Consider the following 13161-nt stretch of genomic DNA (forward strand, 5'->3'; position numbering starts at 1 on the left):
CCAGCATGGACTGCTGTGATGGTACCAGTGGTTTCATGTGGCCACCCAGCTCACCCTGCCTCTGTTGCAGGCATGGTGGTGGGTTCTGTTCCGCTTGGGACACATGGACAATGGGGACTAGGGAGTGGGATGTGGAGATTTTTGCCTTTTCTTGAGGAGCAAACCCAGTGGCAACTCTCCACCACCATCACAATCCAGTGGGTGAGCCAGCTGCAGAAGCAAGGTGGTGGGACATGTCCTCCACAATGGCCTGGCTCTGCCACAATACAGAGGCAACATGAGCAGGGGCAGCCTCCAGGCTTGAATCCGCTCACCTGGCAGCTTGACTGTGGGCCCCTCCAGGCCATCTTACATCCCCCCTCCATGAAGGTCTGCTGAGAAGGGTGTTAAGCCACCCTCTCTGGCAAGCAGGAGTCAGAAGCTTTGTTTCTGGCCTTAAGGGCCCAACAAAGTGGTGTTGAATCCAAACCTTCCCCATGCCACCATAGGACTGCTTCAAACATATCAGGCTCCTCTTTGGAGGAGGATGGTGGTAGTGGGATTTGTTTACAGGAATTGCCAGGAGCAACTTTGCACACTCCCTCAGAGGAGCTGTTACCACCATTAAGCTGCCTTGCATTGCACTGAGTCAGCTAACATGGCTAGCAAAGCCAAAATAGTAGTATGGCACTGCTGCATTTATTAACAGGGATCACTAATTATGATTATGTAGCTGTAAACCCTAAGTGTCCCTACTGGATACCATAGCTGCTTCTCTAGCTAGCCAAAACCTTGGTCTTAATAGCAGCAGAGAGGAGCCCACCTTCAGGGAATAGTGTTGTTAAAAGGGCTAGCTCCAAACAGAGAAAGGGGCAGAAGTGGGGCCTGAACTTCTCTTGGGTGAAACCATCAGTGCAAAGGAAGCAGGGGCCTCCAGCCACCTGCTAGGAATGGAGCTTTTTTCCATCTTTCCCTCTTTACCACCACTGGCAGATATGAATCTGAGCATCAAGATGAGTACCAAAGAGAAACAAAATAAGCCCGTGAAAAGTCTGGTTCAGTTGACTTGTCCAGCAGCAAGGTCTGTAACAACACACAGCGCAAAGACCCAGTCTCCAGGGACCATGCTGCCACCCAAGAGGTCGCCTCTGGGGAAGGCAGTGCTTAGTACATGGCTGTACTGTATGATCTCAGCAGAACAGGTCACTTGTCAGCCCTTCATGTTTTGTCAAAACATACTGAATAATTATTTTCCCCAGACTATAATACAGGGAATAATACACAGGAGATCAGAAAAAGAACATCAGTCAAGTCTGAATCCTCCTCTGTCCCTGCCTTTCCAAGTCCCAGACAGCCTACACTGAGCAATGATTTCACTCCTGGTACGAGTGACTCAGCTCTGGGGAGACTCATGCTCATCAGTGCTTTAAAGATTTGTTTGACCTGAGCTCACCAGTGCTTTAAAGATTTGTTTGACCCACATTCACTGCGTCTGAGCCCCTCACGTACTTCCTGTGAGTAAGAATCCAGTCACACAGCAGATGACAGTAGCAGAAACACACAAACCAGGATGCAAAGCAGATCTCCATCCCCAGGGAGGCAGCCAGGGAATACAGTATTACTTGTTCTGGATCACAGGCCTTACATATACTCTTAACACAACACAAAGAAAAGTAGAAGCTGATCAGCTCCAAGAGTCCAATTACCAAATAGAATTAAAGAGAGGTCCAGATCCAACATGCAACTGTTTGTACATAGGGTTTGTAGGCCGGAAAGTACAGAATCACAGAATCACCGAGGTTGGAAGGGACTTCTGGAGATCATCTAGTCCAGCACCTCTGCTCAAGCAGGGTCACCTAGAGAATGTTAGTCAAAACCTGCCTGCACACGATGCTGTCTATCTCCAGAGAAGGAGACTCCACAACCTTTCTGGGCAACCTGTTCCAGTGCTCTGTCACTCTCACAGTGAAGAAATTCTTCCTTATATTCAGGTGGAACTTCCTGTGGTTCAGTTTGCACCTCTTGCCTCTTGTCCTGTCACAAGGCACCACTGAAGAGTCCAGCCCCATCCCCTTGACTCCCCCTTAAGGTATTTGTAGATATTAATAAAGATCCCCTCTTAGGGTTCTCTTCTCAATGCTAAACAGATCCAGCTCTTGTAGCCTTTCCTCATAGGGGTGATGCTCCAGTCCTCCGACCATCTTGGTAGCTCTCTGCTGGACTCTTTCCAGTAGCTCCACATCTTTCTTGTACTGGGGAGCCAAAAACTGGACACAATACTCGAGATGAGGCCTCACCAGGGCTGAGAAGATCAGCAGGATCACCTCCCTCAACCTGCTGGCAACATTCTTCCTAATGCACCCCAGAATACCCCTGGCCTTCTTGGCTACAAGAGCACATGCTAGCTCATAGTCAACTTCTCCACCAGGACTCCCAGGTCCTTCTCTGCAGAGCTGCTTCCCAGTAGGTCAAGCTCCAGCTCGTACTGGTGCACAGCATTATTCCTTCCTAGGTGCAGGACTCTGCACTTGCTTTTGTTGAACCTCAGGAGGTTCCTCAGCCTGTCCAGATCTCTCTGAATGGCAGCACAGCCTTCTGGAGTGTCAGCCACTCCTCCCAGCTTGGAATCATCAGCAAACTTGAGGGCTGACTTGAAGGGACAGAGAGGGCACTCTGTCCCTTCATCCAGGTCACTGATGAATAAGTTGGACAAGACTGGTCCCAGTACTTAACCCTGGGGGACACTGCTAGCTACAGGTCTCTAACTAGACTCTGCATTGCTGATGATGACCCTCTGAGCTCTGCCTTTCAGCCAGTTCTCAATCCACCTCACTGTCCACTCGTCTAACCCACACTTCCTGAGCTTACTGAGGAGGATGTTATGGGAGACGGTGTCAAAAGCCTTGCTGAAGTCAAGGTAGACAACATCCACTGCTCTCTCCTCATCTACGCAGCCAGTCATTCCATCACAGAAGGCTGTCAGATTGGTTAAGCAGGAGTTCCCCTTGGTGAATCTATGCTGACTACGCCTGATCACCTTCTTTTCCTCCATACGCTTAGAGATGACATCCAGAACAAGTGGTTCCATCCCTTTTCCAGGGATAGGGATGAGGCCTATAGTTTCCTGGGTCAAAAGGTTTAAAAAGACTTAAAGCAGACTATTTCTCTCTATAGAATGTTCTTGGGTAACTCAAAGCATCTTACATGGATGTAGGGAACTAAGAAACAGCTGAAAAGCCGGAACCTGTGAGATGACCTTGTATACAGAGGAGACACTTACTGGTACATACATAATTTCCTCATGGTATTTCACAAAATGAGGCTTTCAACAGCCACATAGAATCAGAGTGACCAAGGTGAGAAGGGACCTTTAGAGATCAGCTGGTCCAACCTCACTGCTCAAGCAATCACCTAGAGTAGGTTGTCCAGCATTCTGCCCAAATGGCTTTTGAACACGTCCAAAAATGGAGACTGCACAATCTCTCTAAGCAACCCGGTATTCTGGGCACACAGGTAACTTTTAATCAAGCTGCAGGCACCAAAACTGCTATCTCCTAGCACAGTTCACACTCCAGTTTAGAAGTCTGCATGTCCAGGTTAGCTGACTGTATGTCCAGGTGAGCTTTTCAAGGCAGTTTCATTCTGCTGCTTTCATCTAGTGCCTGAGCACCCTATATTTATGGGAAGTAACAGGAGGACTTGGAAAGCATTTTCTTGTTGCATAAACTCTTACACCACTAGCATAGCAGGGCTCTTTGGTTGGTTTTGTTCTGAAAATAAAAGTTCTACTTCTATAGATCAGAGAACTGCAGGGTCAAAATCAGAAATTACAATACCCCACTACAAGACAAGAACTGTAGCAAACAGGAAAGACTACTTAAAGCACAGCACTCAACTACCAAGCCCTAAAGTCAATGAAGGTTTCAGCTGTTTAAGTCCTTAGGCAATACAAGGAAAAAGAAGAAATACTCTAAGGACAAAACACGACAAATTGCCTTTGTGGTGGAGAATCTGATTTTGTGATATTTGAAAGTAAAGACTGAACCAGCTGGTGGCCCACAACGCAGACACACCAACTTACCAACTTTTCCAGAAGATACAGAACAGTTCTTCAGGCAAGGAACAGTACCATAAAAGCTGTTTTTTCCCACAATGACTTTCAGATAATGGTAGTTCCCTGATGGACTGAGACACTGTCAAGTCTATGTTGGAAGAGGTAAGACAGGGCCAGGGCTGGAATAGCCCACATGACAGAAGGGCTATGTCTTCCAAATCAGCATCCTTCTACCTGAGCTGATCAGGAAAACCACCTTGTCACTAGTCAGGTATCACCTTACATTGCAGTGATCCCATGCTGTGTTACAGAAATGGGAGAGCACAGAAACACTGTTGTATCTATTTATACAAGCATTAGAATAAGCTGCTCACAAACCAACTACAGGACAATCTTTCCTCTGCAATGGTAAATGAGGATCTGAAAGACCTATAATACTACTCCAACTCTGGAGTCTAATCTAAAAGGGAGAAAAAAAAAGAGAAAGAAAAGAGTAAGAAAGGGGAAACCCCATGTTTACACTAACTTGGCTCCATCTAACTGGCACAAAGCAAGAAAAATTCACACAAGCACTTCATTTGGCAGATGCATGAAGGCAGCCCCTCCAGCAGAGGCAACAAACAACTGCAGGTAGTTCCTGCAACACCACTGTATCTGGCAGAACACAGCTCAAAACCCTGTGCATCTTTAACAGCACCCGATACTACATTTTATTCCACTTCCAAAGGTACACTGCTCTCTGAAATAATGTGTGAAGACACCCATATTTTTAAACAAATTCCAGTGCTGGGCAGGCCATGTTCACCAAGTTGTGCACAGGCCAGTTTATCTTACTGAGAAGTCTACTGAGTTATCCCAAAGAGACATCTGTTCTTCAGACCTGTACTTAGATATTACCTGGATTACACTGGCTCATCTCACCGCTGAATGACATCCTGATAACCCTGCTGGGATTCTGTGGCAGATGCTTAGAGGCTTTTGTGCTCTGATATTCATCATGGCTAGTCTTCTTCCTCATAGATAAGTGAGCTAGAAACCACTTTGCTATGTCAAACATTTTTAAATTAAAAAAAAAAAAAAAAAACACTCCACTTCTTTACCAGGCAGAGTTTCATTCCAATAAGGCTCTTATATATAAGTTACATATTTATTTTAATAAAGAAAAGAAATAAATACTTCTCTTTTCACATTAGATATTTCCTTGGAGACGCACAAAAAAATAAAACAAACCCCAACTATAGGGGCTTCACTATGGATTTGTTACAAATCAAAGACTGTAAATGCTTTCTTCTTATGGTCATCACAAATCCAGTTTTAGGAATCAAGTAGATCGTGGATATTCCAGAAATAGAAGAAAACTCTCCTTGAGGAAACAGTAGCTAAGCACGTTGTCCTTATGGAGATAAGCTTTGGTAACAGAATTGTTACCACCATAGATAAAAGTCCCATTTGTCTAATCCAGCCCACATGTGCTGCAAGGTATAAGCAGAGGTTCACATAGCACCTGTTCTTAACCATTCCTTGGGCAATCGCTCAGCAGTCTTCATCTTGCACTTATGGTGCATTAGCTAATTTCAAAGAGAGTTATCGTCTCCAAAAATCGGAAAAAAAAAAATGAACCACTACTTTATAGCCTAAAGAGGAAAATTTGTGTGCCTGCTGCCTTTTGAAATAAGGCATTAGAAAAATAATTAAAATCAGAGTTAGTCACCACATGGTGATCACAGTGTTATTCTAATAGTGCATGTCTCACAGCAGCTGCTGATGGATTATTTCCCACACCATCTTCCTGCGGAAGTAAGGCATGTTATTCTGAAAAAAAAAAAAATCCATTAAATATGAAGCCATAGTTGAAAGAGGCAGAAATATGTATAAGCATCCAGTTGTTAATTCCTTAACATGATGAAGTTCATTTCAAGAATAGTCAACACCTGCCACTTTGGATGCAGCCCTGGTTTAGCCCTCCCCCCCCCAAATGTTTGCAAGACATGACAACACAACAAAACCAGATTTACTTCACTATTTAAGAGTTTACAAGCCCTTTGATAAAAGCTCGCTACATTTGAAAATAACTACTGTTTTAACTGGTCAAAGAGTTGAACACATTTCTCCAAAATATACAAAGGCCAGATGCATTACAAAGCTATTATCTGCAATACCTTGCCCAAGAGGAATTTCACACGTTCTGCTAGGAAACAAATAGTAGAAATAAAGACAAAAAATACAGCTCTATCTTGCTCCAGCTCTGGCATTAGGTACCAAAAACGGAGCCTCCGAGTCTTCACAGTTAACATCTACGTAACTTCCCCAGTTTTCACTTGTGTGAGAAACTAAAATTTATGAGCTTCACTCACCTGTGTGAAAGTGATCGGTTTGTCTCTGGAGACATAATCTGCATATTTGCACATAAAAACCCCACAGTCGCTTCCATTAAGTTGCTGAGGAATTTCCTAATGAATACAAAAAAAAAGGCAGAATTTTCCTCTATCTTAAAAGAAAGGCGATTTGGATGTAGCATACAGTACTCAATACAGATAATACACTAATCAGACGCTTGTGAACCTCCTTTTATTATCCGTTCATCACTCCTAGCACACACACAAGGAATATACTCAACCACACAACATCACTTCCCTTTGCTTCTTTTGTTTAGGACATTAAAATCCAAGTTCTTGGCTGGTCAACAAGGCAAGGTGTCTTGAGGCTTCCACAGTGCCCAGTGCAGTTAAGCCTTTGTTTTCTAAGCTGAGTCTTTAGATACTACCTTTTTTTATTAGATTTATTGAGAAACATCAGTCCTTTGCTTTGTCACATGCCAGGATTTGCACTCTACACAAGAATTAAAAGCCCAAATACAAAACTGATTTTAGGGGCTTACGTTCTCCCAACGAATTAAACAGACTTTTAAATGTGACTTATGAAACTGAGCCAAAAGCAAGATTCACCTAATGTGGCAGAGGATGCTCTGTTTTTTTTCTTTTTTTTAAATTTATGACTAATTAAAAAAAAAAAAAAAAAACAAACAGAGCCAGCAAGGAGAGGTTCTGCTTAAGATTTCATTCCAGCATGGTTACTCGGTCCACTTGCTGTCTGAGGTTATACGTTAAGAACAATAGAGGCTTATGGTCATTCTCTAAAGGCTTAGAGTTATTACTATATAGCAACAGCTTCACAATGAGTTACACTTCACATTTCAAATCCAAATAGTGCTCACATACATGTGACTCCATGCTGTGAAGAATCCACTCTGAAAAAGACAGCTCCAGATTTCTTTTTTCCTTGCTTTCTTCCTGTAGGTATTGGCTGTTTGAAACAAAACAAAACCACTCTTGATCTCCATACTCAGGCCAGCAAAAAAAGAGGTGCAGAAGGATCAAAGGATACTGAATGGCTGGACAGTAAAATGTCAGAGGATATTCTCTGCAGCTGAAATAAGGCGTTTGGAGGAAAAACCCAAATCTTAACTCTACATACACAGTGACAGGCTGAGAGCTAACAGCTATCAGTCAGGAATGAGATCCAATGATTCCAACAGACTTCCATAAAAGCATAAGCTTATTGCATAAACTTATTGCTCAGCAGAGATCAAACAAAGCAAATAAAATGTTTTCATCAGAAACAGAACAAAAACCAAGCCCTTCCAGTAAGCCCCTCTGTACTTTCATGACCTGCCTTCATCCCACATACAGTGTGGTCTTCTAGAAGAAGTACAAAGGCTTTTCAGCTAACACCTCTGGCTGAGGAAGTTCCCAGGCCACAGGTTGCTAGAAGAATACTCTGAGGAAAATATTATTATACAGCTCTATTCTTAAACGCTTTCCGAGGCATCTGCTGTTAACTGCCGTCCAAGACGGCACAGGCCTAAAATAACACTTGGTTTGATCCAGTGGGGCTACTCCTATGTGCTTGGTCTATAAAGCTGTTGGACTAAGGGTTTTTACTGTGATTCTGTGATTCTACTACTTCTGCATCAGTGGCAGACACATCTAGGGATGCTGGCTTACTCACATGTATAGTGGCAAAAAAAAAAAAAATCTGTGTATACAAAGCTATCCATACAAAACAATGTATCCATAATGTTTAAAATTTATGTTATGTCAGTTAATACATCTGGAAATGTTTTCTACAAGACATCTATCTTGAACTGGAACCTCAGAAGTCTGAATGACACACATTAACAGCACAAGGGTAGCCTGCTGGAGGAAGCCAGAGGGTGGTTTTATTTAAAACATAGAACCAGAAGAGTGGAGGCATAGAAGAATTGAGAAGCATGTTACAAGCTCGCTATAGTAAAAATGATGAATATTAGAAGCATAAAAAATATTGTCTCAAGGCAAGAAGAGTAAGAAAGTGTTAAGTAATAGCTCGTAAGTTACATAGTTCATCATAAAAAGGAGTGGACATTCCATAGGATGCTAACATTACTGAGCTACAGTAATTTGAAAGGTCTTAATGAGTGCAGTGCATGGAAGAGTTGAAAAACTCTTGGAAGAATGCAATGCCTTCCATAGACATCACATACATCACATTTCCTCTTCCAGTCAGGCTGTATTTTGAAACACTTCCCTGAAATTCTTCCCTCTAGTCAATAGCCTAGCTTTATTGACTGCTAACAAAGTTCAGTTTATTTGTGCTACAGATGTATTATACGTTTGGCAGTGAAGCGTTGGCTGTGAGTATATTGTGAAGTTGGCAGAATCCAGGCATCTGAGAGCCTGGATGGAAGAGACAATGCAAGACTAGATAAATAACCGATGTTACAATTCACGTACAACTTGCAGCAAGGGAATCAAAGATTTCTGTTTTGTATCTATGAGAAAAAACAAGAACATCCACTCATGTGTTAGCGGGAGAAATCTAAAACAAATGAGCAAAAAACTTCTTGTGGTTCAAAACCAAAGCAGTGACCAAGCAGTTACTTACAACAAAGTTTCACAAATCTTGTCACCCTTTTGTCCCACTGAGTCAAAGTATTTGATGCTCTTCCTTCTGACATCTATAACCTGTTATTAGAACATGATTATGTTAGTTAGACACAGCACAAACTTGTGCTAAGTGACATTTCCTGCTTGCTTTTTCTCCTCATCCAATTCTAAAGAAAAGCCAGTTTGACTCACCGCTAGCGCCCAGTGCACTCTTAAGTGAATGGGCACTAAAATGAGGTCCTGCTTGAACAGATCCACACCTCTGGTCCATCTTCTTACTGCTTTGTAACCCCCAGAAATTAGCTTGGGATAGAAGAAAGTACTAAAAGCATAAAGCGCTGGATATCCATCTTTCTTACTTCTTTCCACCAGAAGATTCATGTAGAAATTAATGATCTGTATAATAAAGAGCAAATTTTACAAGAGAAATAGGACACCGGTTCACCAAATGAAAAATATAGCAACACTTATCTGATGGCCATCATTAAGTATGCAGCTGAGACATCTCCAGTTTCAGCTTTCAGCTTTTTTTCCTCTGAATATTGCATTTGGTTACTTTTGCAGTTTGACATAAACACTTGCCACCCACTCCAACTAACCTAGATATAAATTTGATTAAGGTGCTTCCAGTCACATGGGATTCTTAAAGGCCAAAAAAAAAAGAATCCTACGGATACTTCTTGGATGTGTTGGATGTGCAGAATGAAATAAACCAAAAAAAAAAAAAAAAAAAAAANAAAAAAAAAAAAAAAAACAAAACAAAAAAAACACCAAACATCCCCATAATTACAGACATCCAAAATATATTTTAAAGTATGTACTGAATTAGAAAACCTCTGTGCTGCAGCAAGTTTTACCTCATCGTTTAGCCAGTGGAGGTTCCTTAGCGTGTGGATGTCCTCACGAGTGACCTTTAGTTTGAAGGCACTGCTCATGATCTCATCAGGCTCACCTTCATTAAATGCAGCAGTGACCTCCCTCTCCATGGCCTGGAACAAACAGGAAATGGCTCAGAAACGTCCTAAGCGTACTAACCTGTAGCTGGCATTCAACTGAAACAAGGCCTGTTAAAGTCTGTCAAGTTAGGCTCAGGTAACAGAGTAAGCCTAGAGCTTGGAAATAGCAATAGCGTTTCAGAGCAGAGGATTAGTGGTTTTCTCAGCTTTTTACTAACTTAACAAATGGCAGTTGTTTCAGAGTCCTAACTTTGAAGCTCAGGTTGTTTCAGTTTGTTTTCACAAAGGAAGCTGACGTAAAACATGCAGACTAGTAAGCACAACAAAGCAGCTGAAGAATGAACAGAAATACAGCAAACACCTTTTCTCCCACATAAAGCTGGAGCCCTCACAACACTGATGTTTATGCCAACCACAACAGATATTCTCCACACGAAAGCAAGAAAGACAGGAGCCTGAAAAAAACTGAAGGTGGTGAGTTTTAAAGGGAATGGAAGCAACCGCAAAAAGGGAAATCAAAGTAACTACACTAGAGTCATGCAATCAAAAGTCTGTGTTGTTTATCTGACTGGTTGCAATAAGGATGCCTGCATCTAAGCTGCTTAGGGAATGCAATTAAATCACTGGACCTGTTAGTATAAAATACTCTGATCTGCAATACCATTTCATTGATTGAATCTGAGATAGCAAAATAAGAGAAACACCTTTATTTTCCTCCCTTGCATCGAAACATTACTCTGCAGACTTCGGTAAAACTTATTTGCTAGTCCCTTGCACATCAGTTGTCAATGGGCCAGAAAAGAGCTCAATTAGATTAGTAGGACTGTAACTCCAAAGAATAAAAGAAGTCTAAGTTCTTATGAGGAAGGGAACTAGAACTTCCAAGCTCTGCTGAATATAGTTAGCAAGTTCTTCCTCCTATGACCTCAGTTATATGCAGTGCAATCACAGCCAGTACATGTGCGACTCAGATCCTGAGGGCATTTACAAGACACTCAGGTTCCCAGTAAGTAATGCAACACTAGATCAGCAAAAGCTTACTCTTCAGGTCCTATTTGCATGGCAGGAAATTAAGAGGCAAAGCCAGTAAAACAGTATGAACTAGTCAGCAAACAAATGTGTGTTCAATATGGTCCTTAGGGGATTGTTTTTAAACCTGCACCTGTTGTTGGCCTGGTCACAGAAGTCCCACAAACCCTTATGTTAGCATAACTTAAGGAGTTGTGGACTATATTAAGCCCTTAAAAGCAGCTTTATTGCTGACCCTGGCATTATGGAGTCATGGCTACAGACACTTGGTAATAGGTTAAATGTAAGTTATTAAGACTTCAAAAAGCCTTAAGAATTACTGGTAACAAACAGAATCACTCACAGCTGTTTCAAAGCTTTCTGCTTTGAACAGACTAAGAGCTATGATACCTCTGTGAGCAGAGAAAGGCCTTCTACTCTTTTTTCTGAGCTTGGGAATTTCTTCTCTTCCACATCAAAAGCAGATGACTTTCTGGACAAAACAGGAGCCAGATGTAATCTAAATGACACTTCTTCTGAGATTTCAGCCCCACGCTGTCTCTGTTAGACAAAAGGACATCAAGCTAGCAAACAAATAGATTTGTTTGGCTTGGGCATAATGTAGAAAGTCTTGCTCATTTATAAAAATGGAAGGACTATTTTTTTTTCATGCATCCAAACAACAAACTCCAAAGTTAGTTTTATTGACAGCTGCATTGAAACTACATCCAAAATGTAAGAGGCAAGGCAGCCAGAAGGTTGGTTTGACTTGAACTAGCATTAAGCTCAGAAAGCCTCCCTATGTAGGTATCAAGTTGAGATTATGATTAGTATTTCTTATTTCCCTGGATAAACTTTTATTTCTGATTTCAATCCTGATCAGAGATTAAAGTCAGAGATGTAACTCCTATCTCACAAAACAAGAGGAGACTAAAGATGGTGTAGACTAGCACTGTAGGTCAACTAAGCTTGTACACTATGGGCTTTGAAGTTTTAACCAACAGAAAAGAGGAAAAGAACAAAAATAGTATAGTGTAGTGTGCTCATAGTAGTTCAGAAATAAAATTAATGGCAGCAGGAAACTTCTGAAAGCACCATTCACTGAATAATCCTCCTCCCCTCCCTGGTAAGAAAAAAAACCCCACTAGTATAAGTACTTATTAAGCAATATAGGCAAGGATAGAGTGCAGAAATGCATGACCAAAATACTCAGTCGTATTTTATAAATAATGAACTACTAAATAACACAAGCTTACCCCTGAACTGGCCTGTTTCACTGGTCTTCCCTGTTCATGAGAATTTTCTGCTGGTGTGTAGTACCTGAGAAAAGGAAAGAAAGAAAGCTGTTTCCAGTGTTGTCACATTTAGTTTTGCAGAATCCACCTTCTGGTTAACAAATGCTTTTTGTAGAGTTGAATCTGACTAGAAACTCAGTGGCACACATGAGCAAAAGAAGATATTATCTCAATTTCCACTGCCATTCTTTTAGAGCAGCAAAAGTAGAATAGAAGGAAGAGCTGGGAGCCTTTCCAACTTTTTTCCATCAATATATGCAAGATTCCTTTTGTTTTCTCTATCAGTTTCATTATTTGGAACACAGGGAAGTAACCAATACCTCCTCTCTAACGTGCTCTGGGATATACTAATGAGAAATTCTGCAAGCTAATGTTATATTGCAAGGTATAACACTAAGTATCTACAACTGTACTTGCATCCAAATATAGTTAGCTTACTGAAACTAAGACTAGCACATTCAGACAAAATAGGCAGCTAAAAGATATTTACTTGCCCTTTATAGGCTGATCAAGAGAGTTACTATCCCCATTTGGAAAGGATTATCATTAAAACAATGCAGACTCTGGAGAGCAAGCAAATACACAGACATTAAAGTTGTCCATTTATAGGTCCTTTTTCCTCCAAAAAGGAGGATTTGCATTGTTATCAAAGATTCCCCTTTCCAGGGGGAAGGCATAAAACAGACTCATGATATCCTATACTCATTGTGCTTAAAAGGTATTCAATCCAGCATGGTAAGAGTAGATATCACAAGCCTTGTGGAATGAATTCAATTAGTAGCTACATCTGCAAAAAAGACAAGAAAATCATCTTTTTACTTGAACCTACCATATTCTCAGTTATTTTGTTTCTTTCTCTCCCTTGCATTTAAAGGAACTGTTGAAAATTTAAGCACAGGAACAGTGCTGTACAGCTGAATGTAGTGCTAGATTTTAAAGCAGGG

The 13161-nt window shown here is 41.4% G+C and overlaps 1 protein-coding gene across 6 annotated transcripts in view; it reads right to left on the reverse strand.

The window, feature by feature from the left end:
• SENP2 (SUMO specific peptidase 2) overlaps positions 1-13161 on the reverse strand; it is a 26900-nt gene that overhangs the window by 620 nt on the left and 13119 nt on the right. For 3 of the 6 annotated variants that reach the window (XM_085316597.1, XM_085316596.1, XM_085316601.1), the window contains 7 exons: positions 12179-12242; positions 11334-11483; positions 9816-9947; positions 9151-9354; positions 8957-9036; positions 7252-7336; positions 6388-6483 (listed from right to left, as the gene is read on the reverse strand). In XM_085316597.1, coding sequence (XP_085172723.1) covers positions 6388-6483; positions 7252-7336; positions 8957-9036; positions 9151-9354; positions 9816-9947; positions 11334-11483; positions 12179-12242 — 811 coding nt within the window. Of the gene's footprint in view, positions 1-5153; positions 5846-6387; positions 6484-7251; positions 7337-8956; positions 9037-9150; positions 9355-9815; positions 9948-11333; positions 11484-12178; positions 12243-13161 lie in introns of those variants that run through there. The other 3 variants (XM_085316599.1, XM_085316598.1, XM_085316600.1) reach the window with 2 other exon arrangements.

This window comes from Rhea americana, unplaced genomic scaffold (genome assembly GCF_003343005.1).
Source record: "Rhea americana isolate MKP2758 unplaced genomic scaffold, rheAme1 scaffold_473, whole genome shotgun sequence".
Classification (NCBI taxonomy): domain Eukaryota; kingdom Metazoa; phylum Chordata; class Aves; order Rheiformes; family Rheidae; genus Rhea; species Rhea americana.